General features: G+C 45.9%; 1 protein-coding gene across 1 annotated transcript in view; it reads left to right on the forward strand.

The window, feature by feature from the left end:
• Positions 1–6,100, forward strand: part of LOC8033227 — a 36,480-nt gene extending 30,380 nt beyond the window's left edge. The window contains exon 5 of the mRNA XM_029993703.4: positions 5,085–6,100. Coding sequence (XP_029849563.3) covers positions 5,085–5,396 — 312 coding nt within the window. The 3' untranslated portion in view covers positions 5,397–6,100. The remainder of the gene's footprint in view (positions 1–5,084) is intronic.
• The last annotated feature ends 6,166 nt before the right edge of the window (positions 6,101–12,266 follow it).

The raw sequence follows: 12,266 nt of genomic DNA on the forward strand, positions 1-12,266 counted from the left end.
CGAATCCCTTTAGTCTTGCGTACTAAAACCGCCACCACCTCGTTTAAGACCTGTGATGGAAAGCCCGACTTTTGGAGTCTCTCAACTTGAGCATTAAAACTTTCACGAACAGTGTAAAAGGAGGACTTCGTAAGTGCAGCCCCAAGTATGGTAACCGCAATCCCCCTTTTAACAACTTTCGAATGTGCGGATGTGTAGTGAAGGATGCCCTTTTTCGACCTAGGAGAGAAACTCCAGCAGATATGGTTTGTATGAAGAGATAACGAAAGGTCCAGGAACTGTAACTTTCCGTCCGAAGGTTTTTCAACAGTGAATTTAAGACCAAAGCCGCACCTGGAAAATACGCTCATAACCTTATCAACGTAATCACCGTCAACAGACTTGGGATACACTAGCAAAAAATCGCCAACGTATCGGAACACCTTTGACACTTCTGATCTGCTAAGGGCACCTTCAATAGCTCTATCAACACTTGCTAGAAAAATATCACTAAGAACGGGGGCCACGCATGATCCTATGCACACACCTGACCGCTGCGTAAAGGTACCATTGTTCCAGCCAACGATCATAGAGTTCAAATAGAATTGCAGAAGTTCTAGAAAGCCTTCTAAAGAAACACCACTAGAGTTTCTGAAGGAGAGCTCCCCTTGCTCTTCAATGCAGGACTTGACTGAGGCAAGTAATGCTTGGTGTGGAAGAGAATAAAAAAGGTCTTGCACGTCAACACTGAACACAGAGTGGTTGTTGAAATTATTATTCTTGAAAGCTTCCACTACTGCATTGCAACCTCTTTCTAATGAGATTGCTCACGCCGACGCAACACTTTCGAGTCTGTCTTCACCACCGTTTGCGAAGATGAGAAAAAGTGAAACAGCCTAATATTCGACTCAAGATGTCGACTTGCGTAGCAGGCGGCGCAAGAACTGCAGCGCAAGCAGCCCCACCCTGAACAAATCCTGAGCAAGCATAAAAGCTTCCTAAAGACGATAGTGCAATTGAATGCCAAGGTGCGAGCGAGCTAAACATAAATCACGAAAATAATCCCTGGAGAAAGGGAACAAGGAGGACAAAGGACGAACACATGCAGGGGTCCCTTGTTCGATACCAGGACCGGGCGGATTCTTTTCGGTCGCGCGTCAGTCACCTACCCAGCTGTGTTTGGAGTTACGTGTTTGTCCTTTGTCCTCCTTCACTCTTAGAAATAGGGGGTGTAAAGGGGCACACCCCTTGTCCCAGATGTAGCGTCCCAAAACTACATTTGAACGTTCAATCCACTGACGTTTAGCGGGCGATACCAACTTTTACGAGCGGCTTGATAGTCGTGGGATGTAACGTGCTAAATAGCTAATGTGGGCATCAAAGGCTAGAGGAAAATAAAAACACCGAGGTTTTGCAGCCGGGCCAAAAAAACCTCGATTATCTTACTGTAGCCTTTAATGCGTACATTAGGTATTTTAATAAGTTGCATGGGTCGACTATCAAGCCGCTTGTGAAAGTTGGTATCGTCGGTTTGACGTCTGTGGACTGATCGTCGAATTGTTGTTTTGGGTGTTACATATCGGACGAGGGGTGTACGCCTATAAAACCCCTATTTATTAGAGTGTTGTTCCCCTTCTCCGGGGATTATTTTCGTCAGTCCCTAAAGACGCCCGATTTGGTGCGAGCTCGCTTGGCGATCCTCGGCACGAGTGTTCGTAATGAAAAATGAGCTAGCTCGGCTGTTTCCTTTGTTTCAAAACACATGACATCACCTGATTAAACTGTGGTAGTCGCACGGGGCAACCCATGGGGTTACTCTTACAGCTACCGCCACTTTATGGAATGACTCGATCGTCGTCCGCTTAATTGATTGGAATACAGATCAGGCAGATAGAACGAGCTCTTCGCTTTCAAAGGTGCTTCGATTGCACGAGCTGCTATAAGGTTTTCAATACACTGCTACCTTGCCATTAGCCCTTTCTCCGTTTCACGATAGGCTAAAACAGAGTTTATCTCTGCCCGCAACTATATTACGCTTTTGTATCAAATATTGCAGTGACTTGCCCTGACTAACTGCTACAACAACGAATGTTTATTTAAAAATTATATATGAACTTACAACTTTTATAAACACGGGAAGCACAGATTGTGTCGTGCGTTCATTGTCATACGTGCGTTATGATATTTTACTCTTAGTTGTGGGGACCTTTGGGTGGTTTCGGGTGTGCTGCGCACACGGCACAGTCAGGTACGTCTCGGGTTTATCATAATTATTAAAACAAGATGATATTTATTAACGAGGGGATTGTACCGGGAGTATGCATTATTCCTAAGTTTCCATGAATTCCGCTGCTTTAGAGGGTGTGCGTTGCTCCTTGAGAGTTCTCTTGGTTTGCGAAGAGCTCCTTGTGGTGGCTGAAGTACTCACTAAGGTGGGAGGGGCCAGCCATACCGGATACGCGCTCTGTTGGCTGCTTTGCTATGTTACGTCGTACGACCGAGCTATTCATTGGTGCGTTGTGATCCGTTCCGACGATCCACTAGGATACCGCAGGCTCCAGTGTGTCCTACTTGGGTAGTGGCCTTGAGCTTATATGTTCACTCCTAGTTGCTCCGAGAAATGGTGTTGAACTGGCTGCGAATCGCACGGTTCGGAGTTGCAGTTTTACTAAGCCACTTCGTATATTTCTATTGTAACAAATACGTATGCCTAGTTATACTACATATAATTAAGTATGCGGAGCCGTGGCCTCTATACACTCCGTGCGGGAACTATAGGGGGCGCTTTGAAAAACGCGCGTAGCGCCCCTGGCGGAGGAGCTGGCGTTCGACTGTGAGGCGTGTTCAGCAGCCTGCGGCGCCTTTTCGCATGCCAAGCTGTGGCGGCGGAAGCGCGCACGGACGAAACTTTTGCTTTTTGAGCCGATAAGTTAAGGGTGACGTTGCATGAGTACTGGGGTAGACCTAAGAAGGGCGGTCTAGCTGTTCTACACTTCTTATATATTGAGTTTGAGTCGTTATTAGGAGTAATTTCTCTAGGTGCGGCCGAAAAAGGAGTTGGAGCAATTTTCCGAAAAACAAGACGGCCGCCACTTTGATTGCTCTGGGTGGGAAACTTATTTCGCTTGTCGCTGTAAACCTAGGACTGCTGGAACGATGATATTTGGAGGCGAGTGAGATGTTCACCAAGTTTGTGCACGAAGTGTGCCAAGTTTCATTAAGACAGCCGGTGTGAAAGTTAGGTTTCTAATGAATAAAGAAATAAAGCTGTACGGGATATCCAATATTCGACCCAAATGTTGTGTTGTAGCGGGCTGTGTAAAGCGCAGATTTGGGCGCACAGGTACTTGGTCTTGACAGAGACATGACACAGCACTTATTATACAAAAAAAAGGTGGCATAGGGAAACCAGGTGAAAATTTGGTTTGGGCGGCGTAACTCAATGGGAGCCGGTTTTGACCATGAAAAGGCTGTCAAGAGAATATTACTGGTCGGGGGAGGTGGAGACTTTAGAGGTAGGAAGGGACTAGGGTGGACTGTACTTCCAATTGAAACAATTTACGAAAGGTAGTTCCAAAGCCGAGAAAACAAAGTTGTCGGCCAAAACACGGTTTGCCCGCCAAGGGCTTTTGCGGTCTGCTGTTGTGTAATAACCTGTTATGCGAGGTGCTGATTTTCGGCTCACAGGTAGTTTGACATGACCGTCACTTGGCACAACACTTATTATAACAGAAAGAGTTGGTATAGCGAAACCAGGTGGAAATTTAGTTTGGGCGGCGTAACTAAATGGGAACTGGCTTTGACCGTCAAAGGCTGTCAGATAATACCACTCATCGTGGGAGGTGCACACTTTACAGGTAGGAAGGGACCAGTGGACGGTAATTCCAGTTCGAACCACTTTGCAATGGGTGGCTCTAAAGCCGAGAAAAAAAACAAATTGTTGTCTACAGAACTCGGGGTGTCAGTGTTTCCACATCCAAAAGGAGGCTGATCAAGAAAGAAAGCACACCACATAAACTTCCATACTCAAACGTCGATTCTCCAGTGATTCCGAGTTTCATTGTTGTTTTCTTTAGACTTATATTTGTCACTTTTTTTACCGTTCGAATCTTTCTTCATGAAGTACAGATTGCGTGCCATACTTGTCCGGAAATATCATCGACACGGACGGTGGGGACGAAACTTCTTTGGAGGGCATTCCTTCAACGAAATCGGCACTGCATACCCGCGAGTGTGGGATGGCGTTTCAGTTCGTCCCATCGGCGCTAACAGATGTAGGCGTTACTGGTACGAAAACAAACGCAAAGCGCAATGCGGCAGTGTAGCTAGAATATGTCAGCCGTGCCGACACAGTGGCAGACATGATCGGGAGACCAAATTCCTCGCGTCGTACGGCACGGCTTCATCGTTGTCGCGTTTCCACAAAACATCGGCGAGGTGAAAAACTGTGAAACATTGTCTCCACGAGATACGACGCATAACTATTGAAGCACTTAATGACGCAGCACAGGCAGCAAGCACTCCATGCTGTGAACCCAGCGCAACCGCACCACTCCGACTTCAATGCGTACCAACGTACGCGGCGTGGTTTCGGTTTCGTTTTCTCTGGGGTTCTCACTGCCTACCTTCGGTACCGGCCGCGCGGCGGCGTGCCAGTCGCGTCGCACGGAGTGTATATGTCTGCTATTGGTTGTGTATACTTTATGTGGTCTTGACTTGCATGTAACGCTTTTTCCTCACGCTCGAGCATAACGTGTTTCCCATAAAACGCAGATTCTAAACACATTATGTGTTAATAGTAATTAAATATGGGGAATTTATAATTCGTTGTACTCTAAGTCAGAGCGTAGTCAAATTCTATAATACATACAGATATACGCATACTGAAAGCACAAGGTCACGGCGGTTGTTTTGGATGGAAGAACGATAAAAAAAAAGAGCCGTGACCTTCCATTTCGTATCCTCTTGATTGTCCTTAGGCTCGTGACGTGTGCTGTACTCTGACTTACAATAAAAATAAATATATTTTGTAAAAATAGGTGGGGTCTTTTACAAAATCTAATTTTCGCTCTTGTTGATGTAAACGTTGTTCTCCATATTGACAGGAAATACCATGGACTGCCGAAATCAGAGCAAGGGGCAACTTCGCCGTAGCCTACACAAGACCCGTAAATGGTTCCAATATGTGGTTTTATCACATTTCAAAGATTCAAGATCCGCTGCTGAAACGCATCGGAGGTGGGCAAGTTCAGTTCATGTCCAGTGGAACCTTCACAAGCGTGGGCGGAAGTGACACGCGGCTTCAACTGACACAGTTCGATCTCATCGAGGAAGACAAACCACGATCGAATTCGACAACTTACAGTATTCATCGTGATAGTTCAGCAACAGAAGCTGGTTTCCCCCATAATTCATAAGTTGGCATCTTAAATCTATCCGCCTTTTAGCAGCCAACAGTACCTATACACAGGCTTTTGAAAACAAGTCTCCTGGAAGCATCCTAATGTCAGCTGACGTCTTTGCCATGTAAAATCTTTTAGCGAAACGCCGTTCATCGCCCAGAGACATCCATATGGCTTATACGCAAGGTCCTCTCCACTGTTTAGACAGCTTTTAACCTTTAAAATATTATCTGAATGCATCCCAAACGCTTGAGCGGGATCGAGCCACTGTATTATTCCGGTGGAATAGCTGTCGGACATTAGTACCAAATGTCGCTAAACAGAGCATCTCAAAGGTAGTGTTTTTTGTTTTTGTTTTTTAGACCCACATATACGGAGAACGTAAATTAATTAAAACAAAACAAGTCGATTGACGTTTTAGCAATTCGTGATCTTTAAGCATTCTTGTCCCATTAATATAAGCGTCATTGGTGGCGGCGATGGGCATTGAAAAATATGCAAAGAGAAACGGAGAGTTTTTGACTACGTTCATGCATGAAGGGGGCCGCAGCTTCGTTGCCAAAATGAAACATAAAGGTGATAAGTAAAAAAATGCCTATGTTTGAACATCCTAACAGCGTGAGGTTCTTCAACTGGCGACTTTCTATATTCATAACAGTCTCGTAGGGAAAGGTACTGAGTGCAGTTGAAAGAATCAAATAAAGGCAAAATGAACAGAATCACGACAGTCTTGCTTGCTTTTTTAACGATGTATGGTTAATGTGCATATCTAGTTTTAATATTAAGCTTCACTTTAATAGACTAGATAGAAATAAATGCAGAAGTCGCTGCTGTAACTACGCTAATTCCGGGCGAACTGTTTAAGCATTTAGCGCACAGGTTCCAACTCAGCGAAGGATATAATTTCAAACATCGCAGCCATTGTAATATATATTTTTAGACGGTTTGCATAGGTTTTCTACAAAAGACCAGTGTGTTCACTCGGGCGTCGTTGGTTACAGGAAAAAGGCGTTGCCGCTGCGCCTCGGTTTTACGTTTTCGCGTACGTTGCGCACACTGGGGAAACGTAACCCTGTGGCCACACCTCGGGGCCATCGTAAGAAATGTTTGCGTCAACAGCGGCACGTCGTTGGAAGCGTGCGGAAAGACTCTCTCCTACGCGTAAGAGGGAAAGGGCAAGAAACCAGCGGGACAGGGCGAAGCAGCACGGCGTGAACCGCGCCGCTGCTCCGCTGTCTCACGAGATCCCACCAGTCCAGTCCACTCCAAACCACGACCGTCCAAACCAAAGACAGCACTCCTAACGCACTTCAAAAGAAAACGCGCAAGGTCAGTTCACTCAAGTTCCACTTCACCTCATTTCACTTTATTGTTCTAAAGACCCGGTTCCGGGTTGGGTTACAAAAACCAACGAACATGGGTACTGCAATCCCCCAGGGCTTAAGTTGCAACCCCACCCTTGGTTAGTATGGTTCTGAACCAACAGATGGCGATGGGATAGCCTTTCAGGCCTGTACGTTAAAGCGAGAAATCGTGTGTGGTGGCGCTTCAATACAGCGGGGTATCTTTCTATATCCTGAATTTGACATCCCGGGGCCAGTTTTCTAGAACGCGAACCGTGGGTTAAAGTTAACTATTGTCCCTAGAACAGGGAATTCTAGGTCACGTGACTGGGAGAGCAGGGACGCCAAGGGAGGAGCAGTAAATACAAGCAAAATGGCCGCGACGTCGCTTAAAGGAGCTGTGCAACGATATTCAGTTGGAATGTTTTTCACTATACACGAACTTACTGGCACTAGTGGAACTCAAGGATACTTGCACGCAACGCCACTGGCCAAGAAACTCCTTTGTTGCGGTGAAATTTCAAGGAGAAAGGCAATTATTTCCGTTCAATCTCTCCTTTGCAAAATTTGATGACATAACGTGGGGATCGCAGAACACCCAATTGACGATATTTCAATGCGGTTCATAGATTGGACCCGAGTCCTGCGTGGGCACTCGATTTGGGCTCGTGATAATTACTAGCTCGAGATGCATTCGGGTAGTCGCTCGCGTCCAATCGCTGCAACGACGACAATAGCCGAGCCATAACAATGTCTGGAACTCAGCGCGTGTCCTGTGCTTTGCCAACCCCAGCGCGTGGCTATGATCAACATTGGCGGCATATATAATAGGCTCCAGATCGCGTGGCCGCTTGTTCTGGCTGCGAGTTGAGGCGGTGAACGCTGCTCGTTTTTCTTTAAATTTTTTCTGGGACTTCTATTGCGTGAAGTGAAAAACGAACGCGTGTTTCATAGGTCGTTAACGTCAGGGATCTGTTCTAAGCGGTGTTTGCGCAAAGTTCAAAAATGGTTGCATCGCCCCTTTAATGAGGGCTAACAGTTCTTGGTGCTGCTGAACATTCATTTCGATCCGGCTGTTATATTAATGACGCACCATCAACCTATTAGCACGTCAAGCAAAGCGGTAGTTCAAAGGGACTACTAAACTAACCGACGGCAGCATCTGCAGCAGTCCCAGATCCAAGACATGACGGTACATAAGACTCGCAAGTGTTTTTATGGTGAGTAAAAACATGTTTTGGGAACGAGTGTTGGTATATATTTATACTAACACGTTTAATTTGTTACACTATGCACGCCAACTCGTGAGCAGCGATTACTTTGCGAAGAAAGGGGGTTATCCTCGATAAACTCTTCGTTCCGTTTGAACAGCTGGGACATTGTACTGGTTTTTTGTTCGCGGTGCGCCAACAGTATGCCGGCAGCATCGAGGTTTCTGCGTATCCCCGGTGGCCAGAAATTAAAAGGAGAGGAGAAGCCTAGCTCCTCGTCACCGGTGGATCGGTTCGGCAAACGGAAGAGAGGGCAAACAGTTGAGATCAGCAGCAATCGTAGAAACGTGCGTCGCAAGGAACAAAAACGAGACTACAGCATCGGCGTTGCCAGACTGGAGGGCGCACGGGAAAGTTATACGTTGTTTATGGCGAAACATATTGAAGGAAATGTTTCTTACATTTTTAAATATTCGTCGGCAAACTCTAGCATAGTAGCTAAAATTTCTTCGTACCATCTGAAGCAACTAAATTGGTCTTCAAGTACGATATTTCTATATTTTGACTTAAAATACCATACTAGATCGATAACAACCAGCGGAAAAAGAGGATAAACAAAATGACTGCATGCCTTGTTTCACCGATAGATGGCGCATCTTACTGCACAATCAAAAATAATTATTGTTGTTCTATATCCAACCGTTTATTACAGTACCTAGGTACTTTTTCCTTCCTAGGCACCGTGGTTTACCAAAATGGGTTTACCCACGCTTCGAGAAAACCGGCCCTGGTTTTTCGCTTGTTTTTCTCTGCACGAGCTTTCTTTGGAGCGCGCGCGGCTGCGCCAGTTCTCGTGCAAGGGGGCCAGTTGCCTACGCTCCGAGCTCACGTCTCCAGCCAATGTGGTCAGAACAAAACGCGAAAATCGTCCTTAGCCAAATGGCGACACACATGCACAACAAAACAACCGACGGGTTGAAAAATTTAAAATTGCCTGTGCTCCGTTAGCACGCCGCGGGGATTCCGAAGGCCAATCACACATACTTTAATATGATCAATTTATATGGCGGGCCGGGCTTTTTGTCGTGCGCGCGTTTGGTTCTTTGTGGTTTTCCAAGAAAACGTGATGACGTGATAGAGTTGGGTTTCCAAAATTCTAGCTTAAGGAATTAAAAACCTCAAAAATAAAAACAAATGAACTATTTTTTGGGCGGTCAGGTGTCTCATTTAGGTAGCTGGGTATTTATTTTGACGAAAACCACGAGTCTGGAAAACACAAAAAATGACACTCAGGTTTGGATGATGAGTTTTGTAAACCCAAAAAAGGATTGGTGCGGCAGTGATAATAGAAAAAAATGTCAAGGTTAGAAATTAACTCGCAGCAATATTTGAGAATTGTTTTTAATACGAGTTCAGTGATAATTGCAATGACTGGCCAGGCAAAGATTTTGGGTCTATAGATAGCCCTTGGGGGGGGGGGGGGGGGGGGGGGGCACACAGTTCAAGCAATGTACCAGTCTTAATTTGGTGACATATACGCGCAAATAGTGGTTTGCAATAATGAAAAAGGTGCAAACTGGTAGAGTTTGACGTCATCTAAATAGAGTGTAAACACGCACATGGTACGCTGATTAAGACTGAAACAGCGCTACATTTTACACTAGCGTTGAGCGTATCGAAAGTTAAGGGTGCATCTAAAGCTAAAGCTTGCACACGTATACTGCTCAGGCCGTAATGTTTGAATGTCCATAGTACTGTATTACCCTCAAGTTTTGTGTAAGTTGTCTCCTGATTGCTTACAACAGAAAGAAGGAAACATTCTAGCTCTGGGTTGATAGAAAAACTCCACCTGCTGATACCTGCCAATAATCTCGGCGCCGCTGATGAGTATTCACTGCGTGCCAACGGTCGCGTGCTTAGAACGAGTTTTTCCCAAGTGATTTCATACAATCGGCACTTCTTGGCAAACAACATTGTTTGCTCACGCAAGCGGCCACATGTGAAGTTAAGAATATTTTGTATTGATTGTGGCACTCGTGGCAAGTCGCATAGTTTTTCTCTTTTTTTTCTTTTTTTTACAATCTGCAAAAAAGAATGTTTCTCGGTTAACTTGGTCTCCATGCATGTAGCATACAAAAGAGCACGAGCTGAATCGTAGTGGAAAGAAAAACAATAATGTTAATCAAGTGTGTAATCACGTGAAAACTGAGAGTATAGCACATATGCAGAAAGGAAGTTTTGTCCAGCAGTTGCAGCGTTGTTCTCGTGTCTTCTCGTTGGGTGCTGTATTTCAGGCATGCACGCAAAAGATGCTAATAATGAAGCTAAATAATCGTACTTATCAATTATTGGACCAATTTAATTGGACTAATTGTATCCACAAACCAATCCGACCATGTACTAAACTTAAACTTTTTTTTTATTTTTTTTATACGTGGTGCAAAGTAATCCCGCCCCATATTTTTATGGCGTTAGGAACGAAAAGCGCCCTTCAAACGACAATAATAATAATTATTAAAAACTGCCGGATCTCCGCTGGAGACTCCGAGGCACAGTGGAGTAGTCGTCACAATAAAAAATCTAAAGAAACAAAATAAATAGCCTAACGGTCGTCGGCGCCGTCATAAGGCCTCGCCAAGTGCGGAGTATAACTGTCTTGGCATACGGTATGTATTGTGCATTCGTTATTTTATTTTATTTTCTACCACGTCAAATTTTGACGCCACGATTCTCTACCTCCTCCGTTCCAACGCGTTGTTTGTTATTAATTTAACAAATCAGCTTCAAATAAGGGTCGTGGCACCCTGTAGAGTAGAAAACAAAATAAAAAAGGAATATTTCGAGCAGCCAGAGCCGCACGGCTGCTCTGGCCGCTCTGGCCAGAGCAGCTCCTCTCATCAAAGACGCCGTCCCAAACTCCAACGGCTCCCTTATTTTTTTTTTGTCTTTTTATTCACTTTGTTACTTCATTTTGTTGTTGGGTTCGACTGCTCCCTTCTCTGTGACGATGCCGTCTGTGGACATACGTTTGGCGTTTGTTTTGTCACGCGATGGTGTGGTCCCACCGATCAACCAATGAGTTTGTTAGAATTGTGTCACGAGGTAAAAAATGGCGGATGAAATAAAAATAATAAATGCAAAGAAGCGCGCAGTTCCCCCTCGGCGCTTTATTCCTCCAGAGGCGAGCATCGCTGTGCCATGGCGTTCAGCTAGTGCCGTCTTCATGGCGCCATTTGTGGTAGCGGTCGAAACGGTCCTTTTCAGGGCCCCCATATTTTGCAAACGGAGCTGTGTTTTGAATGCGGCACCCCGTGTCTCTGTAAAAAGTTCACAGGAAAGACCCAGCAAGGGTATGTGGTCCCCAACTTGGATATCGGGTGTTATGATTCAAATAAAAATTGTTCTTGCTTATTTCGCGCCTTTGATCCGAATAAATGCCGCAGGTGCAGTCGTCCCGTGGTGCTGTTGCTCGCCCATTCGCCGTCGGCGTGCCTCAGCTTCGTCGTCTTTGCTAGCACCTCACCGGCGAAGGCGGCCTTTGATCCGAATAAATGCCGCCGTTTCAGTCGTCCCGCGGTGTTGTTGCTTGCTCGATCGCCGTCGGCGTGTCTCAGCTTCGTCGTCTTTGCTAGTGGCGCACCGCCGGAGGCGATTGATCTGACACACCGCGTTCGGCTTTGGCTAGCAGACGGCGTTCGTAAAATGGCGTCAGCTGTTGCTAGCTTCACGCGGCGGTACCGCGCGTGCTTCCATGCAGTCGGCGTTCGTTGCCATGGTGACGGAGAGGAAAGCAGACGAACTTTATGTTGCGGAAGAACGCTGCGGCGCAGCGATACCAGGTGAGTTCTAAGGCCCTTCCCGCATGCTTTTCAATGGGCGGAAGGCGAACAAAAAGAGTTCGAAATATGGACTTAACGCAGAAGGCTGCATTTCTCCAGCGCCTCATAATTTGACGAGCCTTGCACGAAAAGCATGTTTCTAAACCGGAGTTTGGAGATCGTTTTTTTTACAAGTCTAAAGTACCAATTTGCCGAAAAACGATCAGCGTTCACCACCTCAACTTGCAGCGAGACCAAGCGGCCACGTGATCTGGTGCCGATTATATGCCGCCAATGTTGATCATATCCACGCGCTGAGTTCCAGACATTATTACGGCTCTGCTATTGTCGTCATCGCAGCGATTGGACACGGGCCACTACCCGAATGCTTCTCGAGCTATCGATCATAACGAGCCCAAATACAGTGCCTACGCAATGCTCGGATCCAATTTATGAGCCGCATTTAAATATCGTCACATTTCGGTACCGCTCCCGCCCAGCTACGTCATCAAG

Source organism: Ixodes scapularis, unplaced genomic scaffold, assembly GCF_016920785.2.
Source record: "Ixodes scapularis isolate PalLabHiFi unplaced genomic scaffold, ASM1692078v2 ptg001158l_1___fragment_3__unscaffolded, whole genome shotgun sequence".
In the NCBI taxonomy this organism is placed as follows: domain Eukaryota; kingdom Metazoa; phylum Arthropoda; class Arachnida; order Ixodida; family Ixodidae; genus Ixodes; species Ixodes scapularis.